This window comes from Drosophila bipectinata, chromosome 4 (assembly GCF_030179905.1).
Source record: "Drosophila bipectinata strain 14024-0381.07 chromosome 4, DbipHiC1v2, whole genome shotgun sequence".
NCBI classification, from domain to species: domain Eukaryota; kingdom Metazoa; phylum Arthropoda; class Insecta; order Diptera; family Drosophilidae; genus Drosophila; species Drosophila bipectinata.
The window spans coordinates 1,137,468-1,160,716 of NC_091740.1; the positions used below are offsets into that span (position 1 = coordinate 1,137,468).

A 23,249-nucleotide genomic window follows, 5' to 3' on the forward strand; every position below is an offset into this window, starting at 1 on the left:
CGAACCAGATAACGCAAATAAAAGCATAATAATTCAAGATATAGACGCATTTGATGATGAAATAAATAGTGTGTTGGCACCATGTCTCCAAATCCGTCTAAACATAAAATCCAACAGAACCTCACCCTTCCGCCAGCAAAACTGTTGTTCGGCTGGACAACATAAGACTTAATTTTTTTTGGCAGATAATTTCATGCATTTCTTACTAAAAGAACACTGGAAAAATAAAATTTCAACTGCCCAGAATAAATATCCTTCGTATTTCCCATTTTTTGAATTTGAGGCTTTGCTTTGTCGTATTCAATTGAATGTTTAATGTTACTCAAATTCCTAATTTTGAGGTCAAAATCAACTGGAACTTCACTAAATCGCTGTCCATCAAAGTCTAATCTTCATGTACATTGTTTAAATAATTTTTGTAGAAGTACTTGTCTTGAATATAACAAAAATGTTCCCTCGCTGTTCACTTAAAGTTCATTTGTATCCCCATTTTCCTATTCAACAATCAGGCTTAGATTTGTCGATTTAAAATAAGTGTTAATCATTGTTTTGGATTGAAAAAGATGAGTGTAAATTCTTTTGACATCCAATAAGTTCAACCAATATCAGATCAGTGGCTCAATACTCAATACCACTATAGACAGCCCATTTCATACAACGAAAATGGACGCAAACATTTCTTGCGACTGGCCCCAGCAGGCCCCAGAGCGAGATCTTACTCTCTTTCTTACGCTCATCGCTCGTTCATCTTACGTTTCTAAGTCTCTGAAAGGAGCGCGATGAAGAAGGTTGGTCTGCGCTTGGATTGATCTTTGTATGTATGCGTGTCACAGATTCACATACACGGGTGTATGTGTGCGTGCTAATTCGTTTGAAAGCCAGCGCACAAAATTTTGGATTTTTCAAAATTTTTAGGCTTGCTACCCTAAATGCTAAATTCAGGTATTCGTTATTGAGTGAAATGACGAAAGAAATTATATTACCTTCTGTCAAAAAAGTACCGGGACTGGATTAATTAAAACGCCTGTGCTAAACCGATTTAAGAAATTTTTTTTTTGTTATGTTGCTAACACTGTTCTGCATTACTAAGTAAAGTTTGAGCGTGATCTGTGAAGTAGTTTGTTTACAGTCGCTGGTTACGTCAGTCTATGTTCTGATTGCTTGCCGAATTTCATAATGAACAACTATATTGAACAAAGAATTTGTCTTAAATTTTGTGTTGCTAACAAAATTTCTTGTACTGATGCTTATGATGAAGGCTTGAAATTGGATTGAAAAAGATGAGTGTAAATTCTTTTGACATCCAATAAGTTCAACCAATATCAGATCAGTGGCTCAATACTCAATACCACTATAGACAGCCCATTTCATACAACGAAAATGGACGCAAACATTTCTTGCGACTGGCCCCAGCAGGCCCCAGAGCGAGATCTTACTCTCTTTCTTACGCTCATCGCTCGTTCATCTTACGTTTCTAAGTCTCTGAAAGGAGCGCGATGAAGAAGGTTGGTCTGCGCTTGGATTGATCTTTGTATGTATGAAATTCGGCAAGCAATCAGAACATAGACTGACGTAACCAGCGACTGTAAACAAACTACTTCACAGATCGCACTCAAACTTTACTTAGTAATGCAAAACAATACTAGCAACATAACAAAAAAAAAGTTTCCGAAATCGGTTTAGCAAAGGCGTTTTAATTAATCCAGTCCCGGTACTTTTTTGACAGAAGGTAAATTTATATTTCAGCATACATTTTAAATTTATTTAGAAATAAGATTAGGTGCTAGCAGTAAAATATATTGTATACAAATATTTTTATGAATCATTTAAAATCAATATACTGAGAAAGGAACAGGGTAAATCACTTAAATTGCCGATTGGTTTGAAGTTTATGTTGTTCTGCCTGTGAATTGTGCTTTGCATACCCTACCGATTAATGATTTGCACTCGGTGCAAAGGAGAGGCGACATGAGCGAACATGAGCCGAGTTAAACAACAACAAGTGTATAGTTTCTCTGTTTTTCGTACTAATACGAAGGCACTTTGTTTTTGTTTTGCCGAAAACTTTTCACTGCAAAAAATCACTTTTGGTTGAAATCTTAAACAAAATGGCTTACATCAGAGCTATGAATTTCTTTTATTTATTATTTTATTAGACGTTTTAATTTTTTTTATCATTAATATTTTTTGTTTATTACTTGTTTTCCATTGAAAATGGTACCATAATTTTTTTCAGTATACCATTACTTGCAAAAAAAAAAAATTATTGCCCCAATGTATTGGTGATTTTTTGCATTGGTATTGGAGTTTGTTCTGGCGTATGCTGAGCTTGGGCACCCCTGCTTTAAATCTTAAAAGTTAGTTAAATTGTAATTGGATTCGTAATCGAACTACCGAACTGAGCGGACGTGCTTTGTCCGAGCTCCGGGAAAACTTCACTTCGCTTATATTTTCGCCAATATAAGCGAAAAGACACTGAAATACAATTTATTAAAAGCGACAGACAAGCTTTTTTTTTTATAACAGTTGTAATGTACTAAACCAAAACTAGTGCATTGTTGAAAAAAAAAATACGTACCACGCAATGAGCTCATTGAGCAACGACCAAAAGAACGAGCGTAGAAGTTCAGTGAACCAAAGAAACGGCTTCTACTCTTACTTTTCAACCCGCGATACCGAAGTGGAAAAATCGGCGCTTAAAAGCAACCCGGCTTTACTGACCGCTGAAACCCAAAGGGCACGGTCTTGCTCACCCGCTCTGATCACAAGCTCGAGTGCCCTGGTCAACAAAATTGCGTCGTTAATCGGGAACGGTGAAAACTTTCATGTTGTTCCGCTTATCAAAGGGAACATCCATGAAACAAAGGTGCAAACCAAGACTGAAGAGCACTTCCGAATAGTGTCAAAATATCTGGACACTGTACAGAAAAACTATTACACGTACCAGCTGAAAAGCAGTAAGGGCCTACAAGTGGTAGTAAAGGGAATAGAACCTGATGTTACCGCCGAGGAAATAAAAACCGCCCTTAAAGAAAAGGGCTTCGCCGCCAAGAATGTTATTAACATTCTAAATAAAGATAAAAAGCCACAACCCCTCTTCAAGGTCGAGCTCGAGCCTGAAAGCAGGTCGCTGAAGAAGAACGAAGTCCACCCAATCTACAACCTGCAATATCTTTTGCATCGGAAAATCACTGTTGAAGAGCCACATAAACGTAACGGTCCAGTGCAATGCACTAATTGTCAAGAGTATGGACACACAAGGTCTTACTGCACACTTCGGGCTGTCTGTGTAGTCTGCGGGGACGCCCACAAGTCCGCTTGCTGCACTACAAACAAGGACAGTACCGTGAAGAAATGTGGAAACTGCGGAGGCAGCCATACGGCAAACTATAGAGGATGTATTGTGTATAAGGAGTTAAAGAGTCGCATGCGTCAAGCGACCGCAACGCGCAACCAAAATCCACAGAATGCGTACGTTTCGTCAAAAACCACGCCAGACGTCTTCTTCGCCAAAGCTGCGAGATCCTCATTCGGTCCACTAAACACCACCAACGGCTTCTCCTATGCCGATGCTCTACGATCTGGAAGGGAAATTCCAATTCAGCCTAACTCTCAAAGCGCTCAACAGGCCCCAGAACAGCCACACAGCAAAACGGAAACTATGATGCTTACCCTCCAACAAAGTATGATGGAGCTTATGTCATTCATGAAAACGACCATGCAAACGCTTGTTCAAAACCAGAACATGGTGATACAGCTGCTCGTAGCACAACAGACCAAATAATCTATGCAGGCGCTACGAATATCAATGTGGAACGCCAATGGTGTCTCACGGCATAAACTAGAATTGTCACAATTCTTGACCGAAAACCATATTGACGTTATGCTACTGGTGGAAACGCATCTTACAAGCAAATACAACTTTCATATAAGAGGCTACACAATCTACCGCACAGATCATCCAGATGGGAAAGCCCACGGCGGAACTGGAGTTCTAATCAGAGAACGAATTAAACACCATTTTCACAAAAGGTTTGCAACAAACTTCTTGCAGGCCACATCGATACAAATTCAGTCAAGCAACGGAATCCTTTCAATTGCTGCCGTTTACTGCCCTCCTCGCTTCTCAATCTCGGAAGGACAATTTATGGACTTCTACAATTCACTTGGGGATCGATTTATAGCCGCAGGAGACTACAACGCCAAACATACGCACTGGGGATCACGTCTAGTGACTCCCAAAGGAAGACAATTGTACAATGCAATTATAAATGTGAAAAATAAACTGGACTACGTTTCCCCTGGAAGTCCCACATACTGGCCAACAGACTCACGAAAGCTCCCAGACCTTATTGATTTTGCAGTGACAAAAAACATACCTCGCAATCCAATAAGTGCCAAAGCAGTCTCGGACTTATCATCAGACCACTCGCCTGTGCTTCTAACGCTTCTTCAAAGCCCAGAAATAACCGAACACCCCTTCAGTCTGACAAAAACAAACTGGCTAAAATACAAAAAGTACGTGAGTGCCCACATAGAACTCGCCCCGGATTTTAACATGGAATCGGACATCGACTACACTACGAGCGCCCTGGAAGAAGTACTCGTTGCGGCAGCTAAAATCTCTACTCCTCATAGGAAAGAAGTAGACCGAAACAAACACTTCAAATCTAATCAGCAAATCGAACAGCTCGTGCGAGAAAAGAGGCACACGCGTCGTGATTGGCAAAACAGCAGATCACCAGCTTCAAAACAACGCCTTAAGGAAGCAACCCGATCACTCGACCAGGCTCTTCACCAACAGGAAGAAAATGCACAGCTGAGGTACATTCAGAATCTCTCGCCAACAAGCACAAAGTACCCCCTGTGGAGGGCCCACCCAAATCTTAGTGCCCCAATTGAAACGACCACCCCGATAAGAAACTCTTCGGGATGCTGGGCTCGCAGCAACGAAGACCGAGCTGAAACATTCGGCACACATCTCCAAAGTGTCTTCCAGCCAAACCCAGCCTCAAATTCATTCCTCCTGCCAGTAATTCAGCCAGAGTCCTCCCCTCAGCCAGCCGCACCTCCATTCCGGCCGAACGAAATCGAAAAAGTCATAAGAGGGCTAAAACCAAAAAAGGCTCCCGGTGGTGACCTATTGACCCCAAAGATGCTGATCGAACTTCCAAAATGCGCTATAGAGGTCGTCTGCAAACTATTTAATGGAATCATTAATCTTGGCTATTTCCCAAAAAAGTGGAAGAAATCCATTATTATAATGATACCGAAGCCTGGAAAAGACCACACAATTCCGTCATCATACAGACCAATAAGCCTTCTATCTTGTTTGTCTAAACTGTTTGAAAAATGCTTGTTAACTCGCATAATACCACATTTGGAAGCTTGCAATATCATCCCGGCACACCAATTTGGCTTTCGAAGAAACCATGGAACCATCGAACAAGTGAACAGATTAACATCCGAAATACGCTCAGCCTTCGAACAACGAGAATACTGCAGCGCTATTTTCCTCGACGTATCTCAAGCTTTCGACCGAGTTTGGCTCATCGGACTCATGCACAAAATTAAAACGTATTTGCCAACATACACCCACAAGCTACTGGAATCATACCTCTTCAATAGGGTATTCTCAGTGAGATGCAACGCAGCTACTTCGGGCGACTACACCATCGAAGCTGGAGTTCCACAGGGAAGCGCACTCGGGCCGTGTCTATATGTTTTGTATACTGCGGATATTCCTACGAGCGCACAACTAACAACGTCAACGTTCGCCGATGATACCGCTATTCTTAGTCGCTCCAGATGCCCAACGCAGGCAACAACCCAACTGGCTAATCATCTCACAATAGTGGAAAGGTGGCTGTCCGACTGGCGCATTAAAATAAACGAACAAAAGTGTAAACATATAACGTTTACTCTTAATAGACAAACATGCCCTCCGCTTTTACTAAACGGTATGCCGATCCCTCAAGCTAACGATGTAACGTACCTTGGCGTTCACCTTGATAGACGACTTACCTGGCGTAAGCACATCGAATGCAAAAAGATGCATCTAAAACTGAAAGCCAGCAGCCTCCACTGGATCATAAACTCACGATCGCCACTGTGCCTAGACTACAAGTTACTACTGTACAATTCAGTCCTAAAGCCAATCTGGACGTATGGCTCCCAGCTGTGGGGGAACGCGAGCAGCAGCAACATAGACATCATACAGCGCGCACAATCAAAAATCCTGAGAACTATCACAGGGGCACCTTGGTATGTTCGCAACGAAAACATCCACCGGGATCTGGGCATCCTCGCAGTGAAAGACGAAATCCAGAAGCAAAAAGAGTCATACAAAGAAAAACTGTCTTCGCACCCAAATTTTCTCGCTCGGGGATTGACTCGGGTTTCTAGCGTATCCCGCCTTAGACGCAACGACCTCCCAACCCAGCAATCGATTTTTAGGGCCGTCTAACTCCGTATCAGTCAATATGACTGTTAGTTAAGTTAAAAATATAAGATTTGATACACCTCTTGTTAGTCTCGCAAAGAGAAGATTCAAGAAATAAAAGCAACGTTAAAATAAAAAAAAAAAAAAAAGTTAAATTGTAGGTAGAAGAAATGAGTGCCGTGTATAATATAGTCGGTTAACTTGACTATACCCGTCCTCTCGGGTTTTTTTTTGTGTAGCTGTGTTACAAAGTGTGTTTTTTGGAGGTACAAAACTTTAAGTGGGCATTACTGTTCAAGATGGCCACCGTGATTTATTTTCAGTTTGGTTTGGCAATTCATCATGAATAGACTTACGCCTGAACAACGCTTCCAAATAGTGCGATTTCATTTCGAAAATAATGGTTGTGTGCGGAATACGTATCGCGCACTACGTCCATTTCATCGTCGACAAAATCGTCCATCAGAGCAGTTAGTTCGATTACTGCTTACTCTTATTGATAACTGGCATCTTTACGATAACGTTTACTCTTATTGATAACTTGCATCCCCAGAGATGCCTTTCAGTGCGTACAGAAGAAGCTAATGCTACTAATGCGAACTAATGCTAATGTAGCATTGAGGAAGACCCGAATGGATCTAAGACCCGATTAGACCCGAAGCTAATTCTACTGTACAGCGTAGCATTGATGAAGACTTTATGGAAGATTTTTCGAAAGGATCTTGATTTGCATGCTTACAAAATTCCACTCGTGCAAGAATTGAAGCCAAACGATCAAAGAGCAAGGCGTAGATGCGTCGAATGGACCCAAAACAATAGATTTATTGAAAGACACGTTTGGTGACCTGGAAGGCAACATTCGCCATGTTATTTCCGATATACGGCCAAAAATGTTGGTAAGTCATCGAAAATTGGACGAAAATTTAAATTCAAATTGGACTACATCCGAGCCAGTCGTGGCGGTCATATGCCAGAAATCATATTTAAAATGTAATGCCACAAGATTATCTTTCGAATAAAAAAAATTCATGTCAATCGAATAATCCATTGTTGTTTAACTCAAATTTATATTTCTATACATCTAAAAATATTACCCTTCATATCAAAAACAAGAAAGGATAGCTACTTCGGGCAGAGCCGAAGTTGATATACCCTTGCATATACCGGATATATATCGCAAACATCGGATATAGTTGGCCGATCCTTATGAGAATACCATAATAAAACCAATTAATTACAATAAAAACCTAAAAAAAAAAATCCCAAGCTTCTATCTTCAAAAATACCAAAGTTGGTATTTCGACCAAAAACCATTTTCGATCGTTCAGTCGGGGATGTCTCCTTCACTGCGTTGCACACTTTTAGACAAAATTATAACACCCTCTGCAAGGGTATAATAAAGAATATACTGGGCCGATCCTATTTCGAATTTCATAATAAAACAATTTTATTAACATCAAAATTTAAAAAAAGTCACTATCCAAATACCAAAGTTGGTATTTTTTTAATACTTTTTTATGGGTATAGTCGGCCGATCCTTAAACAAATTTTTCATAAAATTTTGAAAGTCAGATCAATTGGGAAAAAATATATGTACAAATGTTCAATTCTTTAATTTTAAAACCGCCGAAGTAATGGGTTTTTCCATCCCAGTTGTCATAGACAGACAGACAGACGGACATGTTTATATCAATATGTGTAATCAATATCAATATATGTACAAATGTTCAATTCTTTAATTTTAAAACCGCCGAAGTAATGGGTTTTTCCATACCAGTTGTCATAGACAGACAGACAGACGGACATGTTTATATCAACTCAGGAGGTCATCCTTTTAAAAAACAAGAAAGGAAAGCTAACTTTGGGCGGAGCCGAAGTTGATATACCCTTGCAGTTAAAACCGGATATACATCACAAACATTGGATATAGTTGGCCGATCCTAATGAGAATATCATAATAAAACCAATTAATTACAATAAAAAATCTAAAAAAAAAAGGTCCCAAACTTCTATCTTCATAAATACGAAAGTTGATTTTCTACCAAATACCATTTCCGATCGTTCAGTTATATGGCAGCCTTAGGATATAGTCGGCCGATCCTAATGAAGGTTGGATCAACTTGGTAGGTTGGATCAACTGACCAAAAATAGAATCTGTACTAAGTTTCAGCTTTCTATCTTCAAAAACACGAAAGTTGGGTCATTTTCGATCGTTCAGTTATATGGCAGCTATAAGATATAGTCGGCCGATCCTTATGAAATTTGGCATGTCGTAATGTTTTGCCAAAAATAGCTCTCGTGTTATACCATTTCCGATCAATCAGTTATATGGCAGCTATAGGATATAGTCGGCCGATCCCGGTCGTTCCTACTGCATGCAAAGGATAGAAGGGTGTGGGCAAAGTTTCAAGACGATAGCTTTAAAACTGAGAGACTAGTTTGCGTAGAAACAGACAGACGGACAGATGGACATGCTCATATCAACTCAGGAGGTGATCCTGATCAAGAATATATATACTTTAAAGGGTCGGAGATGTCCCCTTCACTGCGTTGCATACTTTTGGACAAAATTATAATACCTTTTGCAAGGATGTAAAAATTAATACAATCTATTTTCGATTTAACATATTGTTACCTGAAGTTCCAAGTCCAACAACTCCTTGAGTCCACTGGGGTCCTGTGGATGCAACGATTCCTCCCGGACCAACATTTACTGCGCTTTGGTTTACGCCCACTGCAGCACCAGATCCTGAATTGCTAACTGATCCACCTGTCCATACACTACTCGCGTCGGTATTATCATCATCTTCTCCCCACGTGCCACCTAGATTAGAGGATGGGGTATGACCCCAAGACGGTTTGGGAACTTGCTGAGCTGTAGGCTGACCACCGTTTCTTAAATTAGATTCCCAAAGATCAGTGCCATTATTAATGCTTGGTTTCCATAAAGGTGGTGCTGCTGAATCTTTGTTAGTTGGCTCTGGGGAGCTAGGGACCTCCCAGTTTGTATCCTGGTTGACGTGCTGGCAGCCCCAGCCATCCTGGGAAAAAAGTGCTTCGCGCATGGTATTTAAATACTGCAAGTAATCCTCAGCTTCAATTCTAGTATACGCGACTAATCCCGAATCAAATTCCAGTGGATCTTCATTATTGTAAACAATAGCAATTTTAATTAATTTCAATGATACTTTCAGGAGAAAGATGTTGTTTTATTCCTTTTCGACGATTTTGAAGTTCTGTTTAAATTGGAAAAATATTAATGAAGCTAATATATTACATTTTATTTTATTTAAAAATTTTGAAAAAAAAACATTTATCTTTTTTACAGATTTTTTTATTCGTTATCATGAATGATATAAATATAAAACAAGAAAGAAAAATAGATTCGGGCGAAGCCGAAGTTAATATACCCTTGCAGTTAAAACCGGATATATATCGCCAAAATCGGATATAGTTGGTCGATCCTTATGATAATATTATAATATAACCAATTTATTACAATAAAATATATTAAAAAAAGTCCCAAACTTCTATCTTCAAGAACACAAAAGTTGGTATTTCTACCAAATACCACTTTCGAGCTTTCAGTTATATGACAGCTATAACATATAGTCGGCCGATCGTTATGAAATTTGGAAGGTCGGATTAACTAACTAAAAATGGAATCTGTTAGTTCCAGCTTTCTATCTTCAAAAACACTAAAGTTGGATCATTTCCGATCGTTCAGTTATATGGCAGCTATAGGATATAATCGGCCGATCCTTATAAAATTTGGCATGTCGTATATCCTTAAGACGTATTATCTTGTCGTCGTATCTTCAAGAACACTCAAGTTCAATTATATAAGATAGGTTTGGAATTTATCGGTCTATCCTATATGGAACAAGAAAGGAAAGTTAATTTTGGGTGGAGCCGAAGTTGATATACCCTTGCAGTTAAAAGCGGATATATATCGCAAACATAGAATAAAGTTGGCCGATCCTTATGGGAATATGATAATATACCCCAATTTATTATAATAAAAAATCTAAAAAAAAGTCCCAAACTTCATTCTTCAAAAATACCAAAGTTGGTATTTCTACCAAAAACTATTTCCAATCGTTCAGTTATATGGGAGCTTTTAAGATACACTGCGTTTCACTTGAATAGCACACTTTACATAGGGAATTTCAAATCTCGAAATCTTTTAAACAAAAAGAAAACTCGTTGATGTTTTTGTTTCTATTTATAGAGTAATCAATTTTAATTATAAGAAAAGTAACAAAACTTAAATTAAATTAACAATTAAGGGGAGGTTCTTTTGGATTTTTCCGAAAATAAGGCAAACTTTGAAAATGAATTGCGGGAAAATGAAAAGACATACGAACTTATGCTTTTGAACTTTTGATTCGTTGTTTATTAACGATTAAAAAAAATATTCAATATTCAGGAAATTCAAAATGGCGGCTTCAAAATGGCGGATCTCGTAGACCTCTATTTTTCTGCTTTGTCGAGTGTAGGGCCGCTGGTAGTGAACTTAAATTAGAAATGTATATAATTTATTAAAATTGATAGAATTTCCTATGCCTTATACCTAACCACAATTAATTTTGGTAAAAATAAACCAATAAACTGTTTAAAAAAAAATTGACATTTTTTTCTCGTTTTTTTTACGTTGATCTCGTTTAAAAATTATAAATAAACAATTTGTTATGCCAATTTTAGGTATAAGGCATACAAAAAAGTATGTACTTTTAAACATTTTTTGAATGAAGGAAATCGGATCAATAGAACGAGCCCTGTGCGCGACAAGAGGTTTAAAAACATGGTTCCGAGAAAAACGCGTTTAAAGTTTTTAGAAACTTTGCCTTTAGATAGCTTTCTTGTTATAATTGGTATGTTTGAAACGCTCTAGCTCAAGAAATACGCGTCGCATCGAAATATCCCTTGGCACGTATATTCTACACATATTTAACTTTCATTTTATTTAAAAAAAAAAAAATCGACTTTTTCAAAAAAATCCAAAAGAACCTCCCCTTAATAAAGGTTAACAAAAAACTTCAAAAATTCCACAACAATTTTGTTTCACATGAATAGCACTTTTTTTGTAAAAGTATATTTAATGAACTTAAGTATTAGGAAATGTGTTTTTATTCAATAGTAAGTATTAATGTAAATATATATGTTAATTTAATAATGGGTCGAGCCCCCCTTATTCAATATAACCTCGTAGATCCTGTTGGGCAGCGAATCATATTTAATGTAGTCTAGGGATATTGTAGCCCAGGCCTTCTGAATGGCGTCAATTAGTTCGTCTTTTGTTGAAAATTGTTTGCAAGACTCATAAACCTTTCTGACCAGCCATCCCCAAACATTTTTAATTATATTCAGATCCGGCGAGTATGGTGGCCAGTTCAGAGTTTCAACATTTTTATCTTTTAAAAAAGATTTTACAACACGTGCAGTATGTATTGGGGCATTGTCGAGCTGGAATGTCCAAAGCAAATGATTGGAAAAATTTTCCAATGGTGGAAAAGCTTTTTCGAGGACGTTTAGATACGCTTTTGCGTTCATGTTTGAGGATAATAATTGGAGTTCGCAAGTCCCATAGTAAGATATGGCTCCCCAAACCATAACTCCGCCTACTCGACTGTGTAAACCAGTGGTGCTCATCCCATTGCTCTCGCTGCTCATTTGTTTTTGCAAATGCTCATGCATACCGAGTTGTGTGCGACTGCTCACGCCATAAGACTCGTTGCTCACGCCATAAGCATCGTTGGTCCCAGCATAAGCAAAGGGCAATTCAATTTTTCGTGTTTTCCCTATTCTCCTCAATCGTACTAATCCGAATGAATTTTGTTGTTGGAGTTCCGATACTTCTTATGTGTGTGCTAAAGAGATGGAGATATTGCCTTCTCACGAGGCAGGTCTCTTGCCTACACTGCACTAAGGGGTTTTTGACCTGTTTTTGTGGCATTAATTAATAACTCGGTCAGTTTTGGAGATATCGACATGAAACTTTACCAATCTCTATTATTTGATCCTACGCACATATAGTATGAAAATTGTTCGGATCAGGAAACTATATCCTATAGCTCCCATAGGAACGATTTGGTAAAAGTAAAGATAAATTAATGAAATTTAAGGAGCTGATATTTGTTGCTATTTTAATACGATATAGCAATTTTGAACCAAATCGGACAACGCTTTCCCTGAAAACGGTCAGTTTAAAATACCGGATTTCAGTGTTCTTCCATATAAATGCATATAAAAGTTGAAAAAGAAAAATTCCTTCATACAGTAGTACTAATCTTATTATTCTTTTTTTTAATTTTCTATATCAATATTATCAAAAAAAAAAAAAAAAACTGGAATCGTTAAATTCGTCATCTTCGAGACAAACATTATTTTCGTATTCGGACGAAAGCATCTCAATTACCTCAATTGGAAGTAAAAGACTCTTTAGTTTTTTATGCATCTCGATAAATTAAGGATGAAATAATTGGATCTGATGTATCCATAGCTCTGTTGAACACATCAGCGATGGAATGTAATCGGTAGTGTTTTCTTGAATGGTGACGCCTGTCTGATTTATACAGCTTGTTTCAGGACTCAGACGCTTCTTCTCCAAAATAGCCGACTGAAAGCACCGTATTTTCCATTACTTCCATTAAAAACTGGTGGCTTTTTTTTTCAAAACGGCATTATCCACATTGTTATTTGCATGGCGTTAAAAAAATACATTGTACAGCCATTTGATGCTCAGCCCGGCCCCTTTCGCTGTTCCAAGCAGCGACTTTCTTTTGGAGAAAGTGAGGTTATCTAAGAAAAATTCAAATTGCACCAATAGTGGAGAAAAGTGCACAATAAGACTAACAGCCTTTGCTCAGTATTGACAACGCTACAACATATACTTGGACGCATTGAAAACTTTTTATTCCTTCTATTTCAAAACTCTTCCCTAAGTTTAAACTTGTTTCCCAAAATACAGCTTAAGGTGCATCTATAAAATGACAAAATTTTAGTATAGACACGCACAATTTAAACAGATAATACATTTAACATGTAGTACAAACCTGTGAAATCAGTGTCCATTACTATTTTTCTTTTTAAATGGAGTTTTAAACAAATAATCTGATTTCACAAATCACTATGTGAAAATTGCAAACTTAGCGCACGTGCTTTCGGATACAACAGCTGACTTTGCAGCTGTTATGCTAGCATATGGTGCTAATAATTAATATTTTGAGTATGAGGCATAATAGTTTGATGTTTTCTTAATACATTCCCATTAATTTTTTTTAAATCAGAGAACTTTCAAAAAATGATTAAATGCCACATAAAGTGGTCAAAAACCCCATAGTGCACTGAGATTTAGCTGGACTGCACTTATTAGCGAGCAAGCGAGGCGAGCGGTTGATGCTTATTTTGATCGGAAAAATGACTGAGAATTTTGAGACCATTTTCTTTGCACAAAATTTTAAATGCGAATTGCAATGCGTAATTTGCAAAAAGGTTTTGATTGGGGATAGGAAATACAATTTTGAGCGACATTTCCGATTATGCCATAGGGCGGATGTCGTGAATGGATTGATTCCAGACCACAAAGCCATTATTTAAAAATTTTACAGCGATGATGCAGAAGAAATACTTCGACATATAGAAAATAATGTTGAAGAAATATCCATGCAGCAACAAAAAATTATTTTAACTGAGGACATGAATAGTAAAGCGCCAATAAAAGCATCGTATGTAGCCAGCTTAGCCATTGCCAAACATTGTAAGCCCTTTTGCGATGGCCCTTTTATTAAAAAGGTATGCCTAGAAATGTTAGGTTGTTTTGGGGAAATTGGTGATCAGACAGCCAAAATAATCGATACCGTGTCATTGTCCAGAGCTACTGTAACACGTAGAGTTGAAAATTTAAACACATATTTAAATTCTTTCTTAAGGGAAAAGTTAAAGTCGTGTTCTTATTATACCCTTGCAGAGGGTATTATAATTTTGTCCAAAAGTGTGCAACGCAGTGAAGGAGACATCTCTGACCCTATAAAGTATATATATTCTTGATCAGGATCACCTCCTGAGTTGATATGAGCATGTCCGTCTGTCCGTCTGTCTGTCTGTCCGTTTCTACGCGAACTAGTCTCTCAGTTTTGAAGCTATCGTCTTGAAACTTTGCACACACCCTTCTTTCCTTTGCACGCAGTATATAAGTCGGATCGGCCGGGATCGGCCGACTATATCCTATAGCTGCCATATAACTGATTGATCGGAAATGGTATAACTTTGTTGTTTTTAGAGTTAGAGACTTCAAATTTGACATGAGGGCTATTTTTGGCAACAAATTACGACATGCCAAATTTCATTAGGATCGGCCGACTATATCTTATAGCTGCCATATAACTGAACGATCGGAAATGACCCAACTTTCGTGTTTTTGAAGATAGAAAGCTGGAATTTGGTACAGATTATATTTTTGGTCAGTTCATCCGACCTACGAAATTTCATTAGGATCGGCCGACTATATCCTATAGCTGCCATATAACTGAACGATCGGAAATGGTATTTGGTAGAATTACAAGGTGTGTGTCAAAAGTTTCCGAACTTTTCAAAAAGAAAAAAAACTACAAAATAGTTTGGAATGAAACTTTGCATTTATTCAAAATAGTCTCCCTCCGACTCAATACAACGATTTGCACGATTTAAAAGTGATTCGAATGAGTGTTTTAGCTCGTCAACCGGGATGGCCTTAAGTATGTCGGTCTTTTCAATGGACTTCGTGACATCAAAATATCTTCCTTTCATTGCCATTTTTAATTTTCCGAATAGGAAAAAGTCACACGGAGCTAAATCAGGTGAATATGGTGAGTGGTTGACGGTAAGAATGTGATTTGAATGTGATTCGAATGCTGAATGCGAAGCGCCTTTTCGTGCTCTTTGAGTGTGTGTGGAACAAACCGCGCACAATCCTTCCGCATACCCAAATGCTCAATCAAAATGCGATGAAAAGACTTATAGGATATCTCCAACTCCATTTCCATGTATCTCAACGAAGATTTTGGTTCTTTTTGACAAAATCACGAACAATTTGAATGTTTTCATCAATAACAGCACTTTTCGGACGCCCCGAACGTTCGTCGTCTTCCAGGCTTTCACGACCATTTTTAAAACGATTAAACCACTCTTAAGTTGAGGTACGGGATAGACAATCATCACCATAAACTTGTTTCATCAATTTATGAGTCTCGGTGAAAGTTTTACCGAGTTTAAAACAAAACTTAATAACCGCTCTTTGCTCCAAGATTTTTCGTCGACCAACTAACACAAGGTACTGTCACTTAAAACGCAATAATTCCAATTCCACTGCTCCAAATGTCTTGAAATTTGGAGGGAAAATCGGTGAATAATGTATCTTTCAAACGCATATACTCACACAAAAATGGCGGCACCAGAAAATGCCGTTTTTGAAAAGTTCGGAAACTTTTGACACACACCTTGTATGAACTTTCGTATTTTTGAAGATAGAAGCTTGGGACTTTTTTTTTAGATTTTTTATTGTAATTAATTGGTTTTATTATGATAAATCATAATCATAAGGATCGGCCAACTATATCGATGTTTGCGATATATATCCGGTTTTAACTGCAAGGGTATATAAACTTCGGCTCCGTCAGAAGTTAGCTTTCCTTTCTTGTTTTTCTATTGCGTTAGATGAGTCTTGCGACAATTGCGATATCAGTCAATTAATATTAGCAACCCGAATGGTCGACGATAACTTCAATATTACTGAAGAAATTTTTGGACTAATTCCACTTCTAGAAAATACACGTGGAATTGATATTTATAATGCGGTATCAGAAAAATTACCGTTAGCCAAAGAAATAAAAAAATTAGCATCCGTATGCACAGATGGTGCTCCTGCTATGTTGGGAAAAAACAATGGATTTATAGGGCAATTGGTTAAAAATGACATAAAGGTACCATCTTTTCATTGTGCCATTCATCAGGAGTCCTTGTGCTGCAAATGGACAAGTAACATACACACTATGAATGTGGCTATTAAAATTATTAATAAGTTGCGTGGTGGACACAATTCATTAAACCACCGTAAACTTAAATTATTTCTTGAAGAGTGCGAGACCCAATATAAGGACCTGCTTTTGTTCACGGAGGTGAGATGGCTAAGTCGTGGAAAATGCCTTAAGCGCTTTTTTGAGCTTAGAAAGGAGTTGGTTGAGTTCTTGGAACAGAACATGCCAAGCTTCGAATTTTTAAGCGAAATAAAATCACAATACTTCAACATCAGTCTTGGATTTTTAACAGACTTAACTTCTCACCTTAACAATTTGAACTCCAACCTTCAAGGTCAAAATAGGCATATTTTTCAGTTAATGGGTTCCATTGAAGTGTTTTTGAAAAAAATCGATGTATTTTTATTTGATTTACAACCCAATAAGTTAAGTAGTTTTCCTTGATTAAAATTAGTTTTTGACGAATTTAATATTATTTCTTATGATTTTACTGAATTTAATAACCATATTAATTTTTTAAAACTTAATTTTGAAAAACGTTTTATGGACTTTGATGATATTAAAAATAGTATGGATATTTTTTATAACCCCATGAATTGCAAAATACTAGATCAAAATCCTGCGTTTCAATTGGAGTTGTGTGATATGCAATCCGATTATGAACTAAGGGCATGCAATTTAACAGGGCCTGATTTTTGGAAATGTGAAGGTGTCAAAAAATACACCTCTCTGCGTAGTAACATATTGCGACTGTATTCTATGTTTGGGAGTACGTATGTTTGTGAAAGCGCATTTTCCACTCTTAAGTTAATAAAGAATAATCATAGAAACCGATTAACTAATAGCAATTTGGAGGCCCTTTTAAAATTATCTACAACTAGAATTAATATAAATATTGATGAGTTTTTAAATTAAGTTTAATTTTTAAACAAGAATTAATTATTTTTTATTATTATTTTTAAATTAAGTTTAATTTTTAAACAAGAATAAATTATTTTTTATTATTATAATTTTTTTTTTTTTATTATTAATTTTTTTTTGTCCTATTTTTTTTATTTAATACCTATTATTTTTTTTTTTAAAGCTACCTATTAATAATATAATAACTTTAATAAAAAAAAACTACACATTTATTTTCTCTCAGTGAACTTCTTGAAACACACCGACTTTTTCGTTCTATGTGTGCGTGTGATTTCGTTCATATGTATTGTTTCATGCTCTGCCGTAACGCAGTTTTGGGCACCACTGGTGTAAACGCACTAATTGATGCGTCTCTTTCCTCAGATCATGAAAATAATAATTATAGCCATCTGGCCCCTCCAAATTGAACTTTTTTTCATCAGAAAAAACTACGCGCCTCCACTTCGTTTGGGGATAAGCGGTGGTTTTTTTTTTAAGTTTCAAGCGTTTAAGATGTTTAACTTTGAAAACAACTCGCCAAACAGTAGTTTTGCTCGCGTCAACACCTGCTTTTGCCCTTATCTTGATCACAGAGTCATGAGAATTTGAGGCTTCCCGCAGAATTGCACGCTTACTGTGTCTCTAAGGACACTACTTTGGCAAACCTTTCATATTTTTTCCATAGTTTTGCTTGTTGTTTATAAAACTGTGTACGACTTTTCTGCTTCTTCCAATTTTTTTCGCTATATTAGCCACAGAAAGGTCACAATCAATATACTTGTGACTCAGTGACGTTCAACGACCCATAATTGCACAAAATTATTAAACTATGTTTGAAATTCACAAATTAATCTAAAACATTTTATGAATCAATCTTCTTGGCTGCTGAAATTACACTAAATCTAAAATGTGCTATTCAAGTGAAACAAAATTGTTGTGGAATTTTTGAAGTTTTTTAAGTTTTTTTGTTAACTTTTATTAATTGTTTATTAATTTAAGTTTTGTTACTTTTCTTATAATTAAATTAATTAATTGATTACTCTATAAATAGAAACAAAACATTAACGAGTTTTCTTTTTGTTTAAAAGATTTCGATTTGAAATTCCCTATGTAAAGTGTGCTATTCAAGTGAAACGCAGTGTATACTCGGCCGATCGTTATGGAATTTGGTAGGTCGGATTAACTGACAAAAAATATAATCTGTGCCAAGTTCCAAGCTTTCTATCTTCAAAAACACGAAAGTTGGGTCATTTCCGATCGTTCAGTTATATGGCAGCTATAGGATATAGTCGGCCGATCCCGGTCTTATATACTGCGTGCAAAGGATAGAAGGGTGTGTGCAAAGGTTCAAGTCGATAGCTTTAAAATTGAGAGACTAGTTTGCGAAGAAACAGAAAGATAGATGGACCGACAGACATGCACGTATCAACTTAGGAGGTGATCCTGATCAAGAATATATATACTTTATAGGGTCGGAGATGTCTCCGTCACTGCGTTACACACTTTTGACCAAAATTATAATATCCTCGTCAAGGGTATAAAAACGTTGAACCAAAAAATTTAACTTTTTTACAAAAGTTTGTAATTATTTTAAGGTATTCAGGATCTAAGTGCGATTTTAAAGGAGAAATATCGGACCCTATAAAGTATATACACATTCTTGATCAGGATAACCTCCTCCTTTTTATTTCATTTTTTGTTAATTCAAAAATTGGAATGTTAGTGCCCATTCCAATAGCTTATTTTATTTTTAAGAAAGCTTTGCTAGCAAAAGTTCTTAAACAAATGAAAAAATAATTCTATGGAGAAAACTTTTTCCAACCTAATTTCATTTTGATTTTTATGTTTCGACTGTCAAATTAGTCAGATGTGAGCAAATGAGAGAACTTCTAAAAAAATTTGAAGTAAAAATATTTCGCACACACCTTTCTAATTTTGGTGTTATTATCAAAGCTTGCAAAAAACTGTTGGTCATTTTAAAATGTCCAAAAGAAATCAATCATGTTAGAACAGAGAGTCGGGTCTGCGAAAAAACGGGTGCGCTTATACTCCTATAGCTGCCATATTAATGAACAATCGGAAATTACCCAAATTTGTTTTTGAAGATGGAAGCTGGAACTTCGTAAATATTCTATTTTCAGTCAGTTAATCCGATGCACCAAATTTCATAACGATCGGCCGACTACATCTTATAGTTCCCATATAACTGAACGATTGGAAATGCTATTTCGTAAAAATTCCAACTTCAGTATTTTTGAAGAAAAAAGCTTGAGAGTTTTTTTTTTAGATTTTGTATTGTAATAAACTGGTTATACTATGGATTCAATAATAATCCCATAAGGATTTTATCCGAATTTCGGGATGTACATCCGGTTCTAACTGCAAGGGTAGTTATTTTTATTATTATAAACCCATTTATTAAGATACATTTAAAAAAGTGCTATGTCTTTAAAAATACCAAAGTAGGTATTTTTACCAAATCTCATTTCCAATCCTTTTTATATTTCAGCTATAGGATATAGACGCCCTATCCTTATGAAATTTAGTAGGTAGGATCCATTGGCAAAATATAGAATCTGTAGAAAGTTTCATCCTTTTATCTTCAAAACACGAAAGTTAAGCCATCTCCGATATTTTGGTTATATGCCAACTATAGGGGATATAAACGGTCGATCGTGGCCGTTCCAACCTAATCCGTTCTGCGTGCGAAAAATCGAGAAAGATCAATCTCAGAAGCAAACCAATGCAAATCATTTGTCTTCGAAAAGTGTTTCGAATGTCCTGGAAGCTCTAATCATGTGATGTATAAAAAAATGGTATATGGGTGCAGATATATATATATATATATAATTATATATATGTATATATATATGTACAAAATTTGATTTGATTTTTCAAATCGTATAAATTAGTTGGTAATAGTTTTAAAAAATAAGACAATATTTATTTTCCTTTAACTGCAGCGGTTAATTAATAAGGATATTTTTAATACGTGCTTAGATTTAAGAAAATTTTCTATTTTTGTTTACCGAATTTGTTCAACACTGCATAACATTGCAGATTTAAAAAAAAAATGTATACTAATAGGTTTCATTCTTTTTACATACTACATATACATGCATGTACATATGTAAAGCAATTAGAAAAAAATAATTTATGTGTGTATGTCGATACATATGTACATAAAATGGATCGATCTTATTTGACAACCCTATGAAATGGAAATCGGTTCTTATTGACGCAATCACTTTATTTTACATTTGGGGTATTGGGTATTTTATTAGTTTAATCAACAATATTTATATATATGTATATACTTAAAGTTAGTCTTATTAAGTCCTTATATGTACATAAAAAAAAAGTTTTCATGGTTCAATAACGACACTTATCCTGTTTGTACATTTTAGTATATGTACATACATAAATACATCCACATACTTCAATGATGTAGACAACAAGTTTCAGAGATATAAAAAATAAGATATAAAATGGCACAACTTTTTTTTTATACTAACATTAATAGTTTGTAACTTTTTTTATACCAAAAAACGGAGTCAAAATTGTCATAAGTTTGAAAGTTTCTCTTCGTACATATATATTTATGTACCTCCGAAAAATCATACAAACGTAAATATATATGTTATTGGTGCTCCCACTCTCATATATGTACATATGTATGTATAAATATGCATAGCCAACCTATTTTGAATAGTTCACAGTCTATATTAATGCAAAGGTACGGATTTATATACATATAAATGCGTTCAAGTATTTTTGATATTTGAATATTTTTTTATTTGTATATAAAATGGTGTATATTTTTCTTACAAATTTTTAATTAGATATAGGAAATTAAAATTTCCGGTTCACATGTAATCAAAGGGACGACTGCGAATTACGAATGTATTCAAATACGTACAGATACATACATTTTATTAATAATGTTGCCACCTCGTCTAAAAGTTCTTGATTTATATGTTTTTTTTATTATATGTAAATTCAAGTTACAACCAAAGAACTATTTATGTAAGTTAATTTCATTGACAAAAGTTTGGCGATTTCACCCAAAAATTATCGCTCTAAGAAAAATTCTACGTCATTATATAAAAATTAATGAACGTGGCAACTCTCGTTTTCCGATGCGTGATACACAAAGCAAACCGAACAACACACCTTTTTTGTAAAAATGCGAATACATGTGCAGTCTAATGTGAGCATACATAACTATCCAATTCAATTGTGTAGATTTGAAGATTTTTAAAACTACGCTGCCCTTAGTTAGCTTCTCACTTTGTTTTTTTTTAATACATGCCTTTTAGAATTCACATAAAATCACAAAATCTTAATTTAACTGATGAAGATAGTACTGAAAATTTGCCAATTTCTTTCGATTGAATGAAACTTTATGTATTGTTTTTGCATGAATACCCACACAAACGCGTTTTAAAACATAGTGTGACCGAGTGAGAGCTACTTAAATATCTTACCTCCGTATATAAAATATATTTTAGTTAGTTTTCAGAAAACTAGGTAATTTTTTGAATTTTCAGAAGAAATTTATTTATTTTAGTAATTTCAGAAGAAAAATAATTTTTAATTTTGTTGAACAAATTTATATTAAATTAAAATTTATTATATTATATATGGTAGTTTTTTTGAAATATTTATAGTCAACTCGCAAGCCCGGAACTCTGTTTCGCCACCAGATGTTTCGTTTTATGTAACATTTCGTTTTGATATTCAAAAAAAAACAAAATATATTTTTAGTAATTAAAATATACATATTTTTTTTTCGTTTGCACCGTACAAACGATGTGTCTCGTTTACACGATGCATGATATTGCTTCTCCGTTGAACGACAATGTCTCGCGACTTAGTTGAATCGCCAACAAAATTTGCAGCAACATCATTAACAGTGGGTGCATTGAATCTTCGCAAATGTTTACCTGTTGGGGTACAATCCGCTCTTATGACGAATTTGTGCGTATCCGATAGCATTCGTTCCAATGCTGTTTTGAACATATTAACCACAGAGTTATAAGCGTGAAAAAAATGCTTGCAACTGTTCAATTACTCGTCTCTTTGAATGTTGTGTTCCCTGTATATTGCACCGCACATTTAGCTGATCCACCAACCCCACCACCATTAATCCCGGGTGCGAAGACAGTTTTTTTTGTAGGACCCTTTTTGCTTTTTGATTTTGTCTTTCACTGCGAGAATGCCCCGGTCCCGGTGGATGCTTTCGAGACGAACACACCATGGTGATATTGATTTTTTGTTTTTCATCGTATTTTTTTTTTTTTTCTTAGTTGAATGCAAAAGATCGACCCAATCGATCCGAGTGAAACTTCCGAAATTATGCGCAGTTGAACGCTAGCCGACGTTCGTTTTTATATTCGATTTCCGAGTGCAGAAAAATATAAAACGGTCTCCTAAAAAGTTAGAATTTTCGAAATCGGTGGACACGATCCTGCAACATCTATTGGACGGATCGTTAAGATATTTTGCACAGTATTTTGCTCCTTAATTCCTCAGGTAATGCTGTCGAGTTTTTACTTTATGAAAATTTATTATTTTTAGAGCAACAAATATCTCGAAATTTTGGGCGAAAATTTGGTTTTTTGACTTTCAAAATCGAAAAAAAATTAAAACTCGACAGCATTACCCGAGAAAGGTTTTCCTTTAACTAATGCAATTTTTTTTAAATTTCGGATGATCTGTGACCAGTTATCGTTTACACCGCAAAAATTTTTTTCTCGAAGCGCCTCCGGACATTGCCTGTATCTCAGAAGATTTCTAAGTCCATGTGTTGCCCTATCACATGAAAAAAACAAATTTGATCTGAATCGCCAAAAAAAAAAAAACTCAAAAAAATGACCGAGTACGGACGAACT

General features: G+C 35.8%; 1 protein-coding gene across 1 annotated transcript in view; it reads right to left on the reverse strand.

Annotated features, from left to right (window-relative positions):
• gw (trinucleotide repeat containing adaptor protein gawky) overlaps positions 1 to 21,821 on the reverse strand; it is a 223,104-nt gene extending 201,283 nt beyond the window's left edge. The window contains exons 1-2 of the mRNA XM_070282455.1: positions 21,668 to 21,821; positions 9,078 to 9,678 (exon numbers count right to left, since the gene is read on the reverse strand). Of these exons, the coding sequence (XP_070138556.1) occupies positions 9,078 to 9,507 (430 nt within the window). The 5' untranslated portion in view covers positions 9,508 to 9,678; positions 21,668 to 21,821. The remainder of the gene's footprint in view (positions 1 to 9,077; positions 9,679 to 21,667) is intronic.
• Positions 21,822 to 23,249: the final 1,428 nt, after the last annotated feature.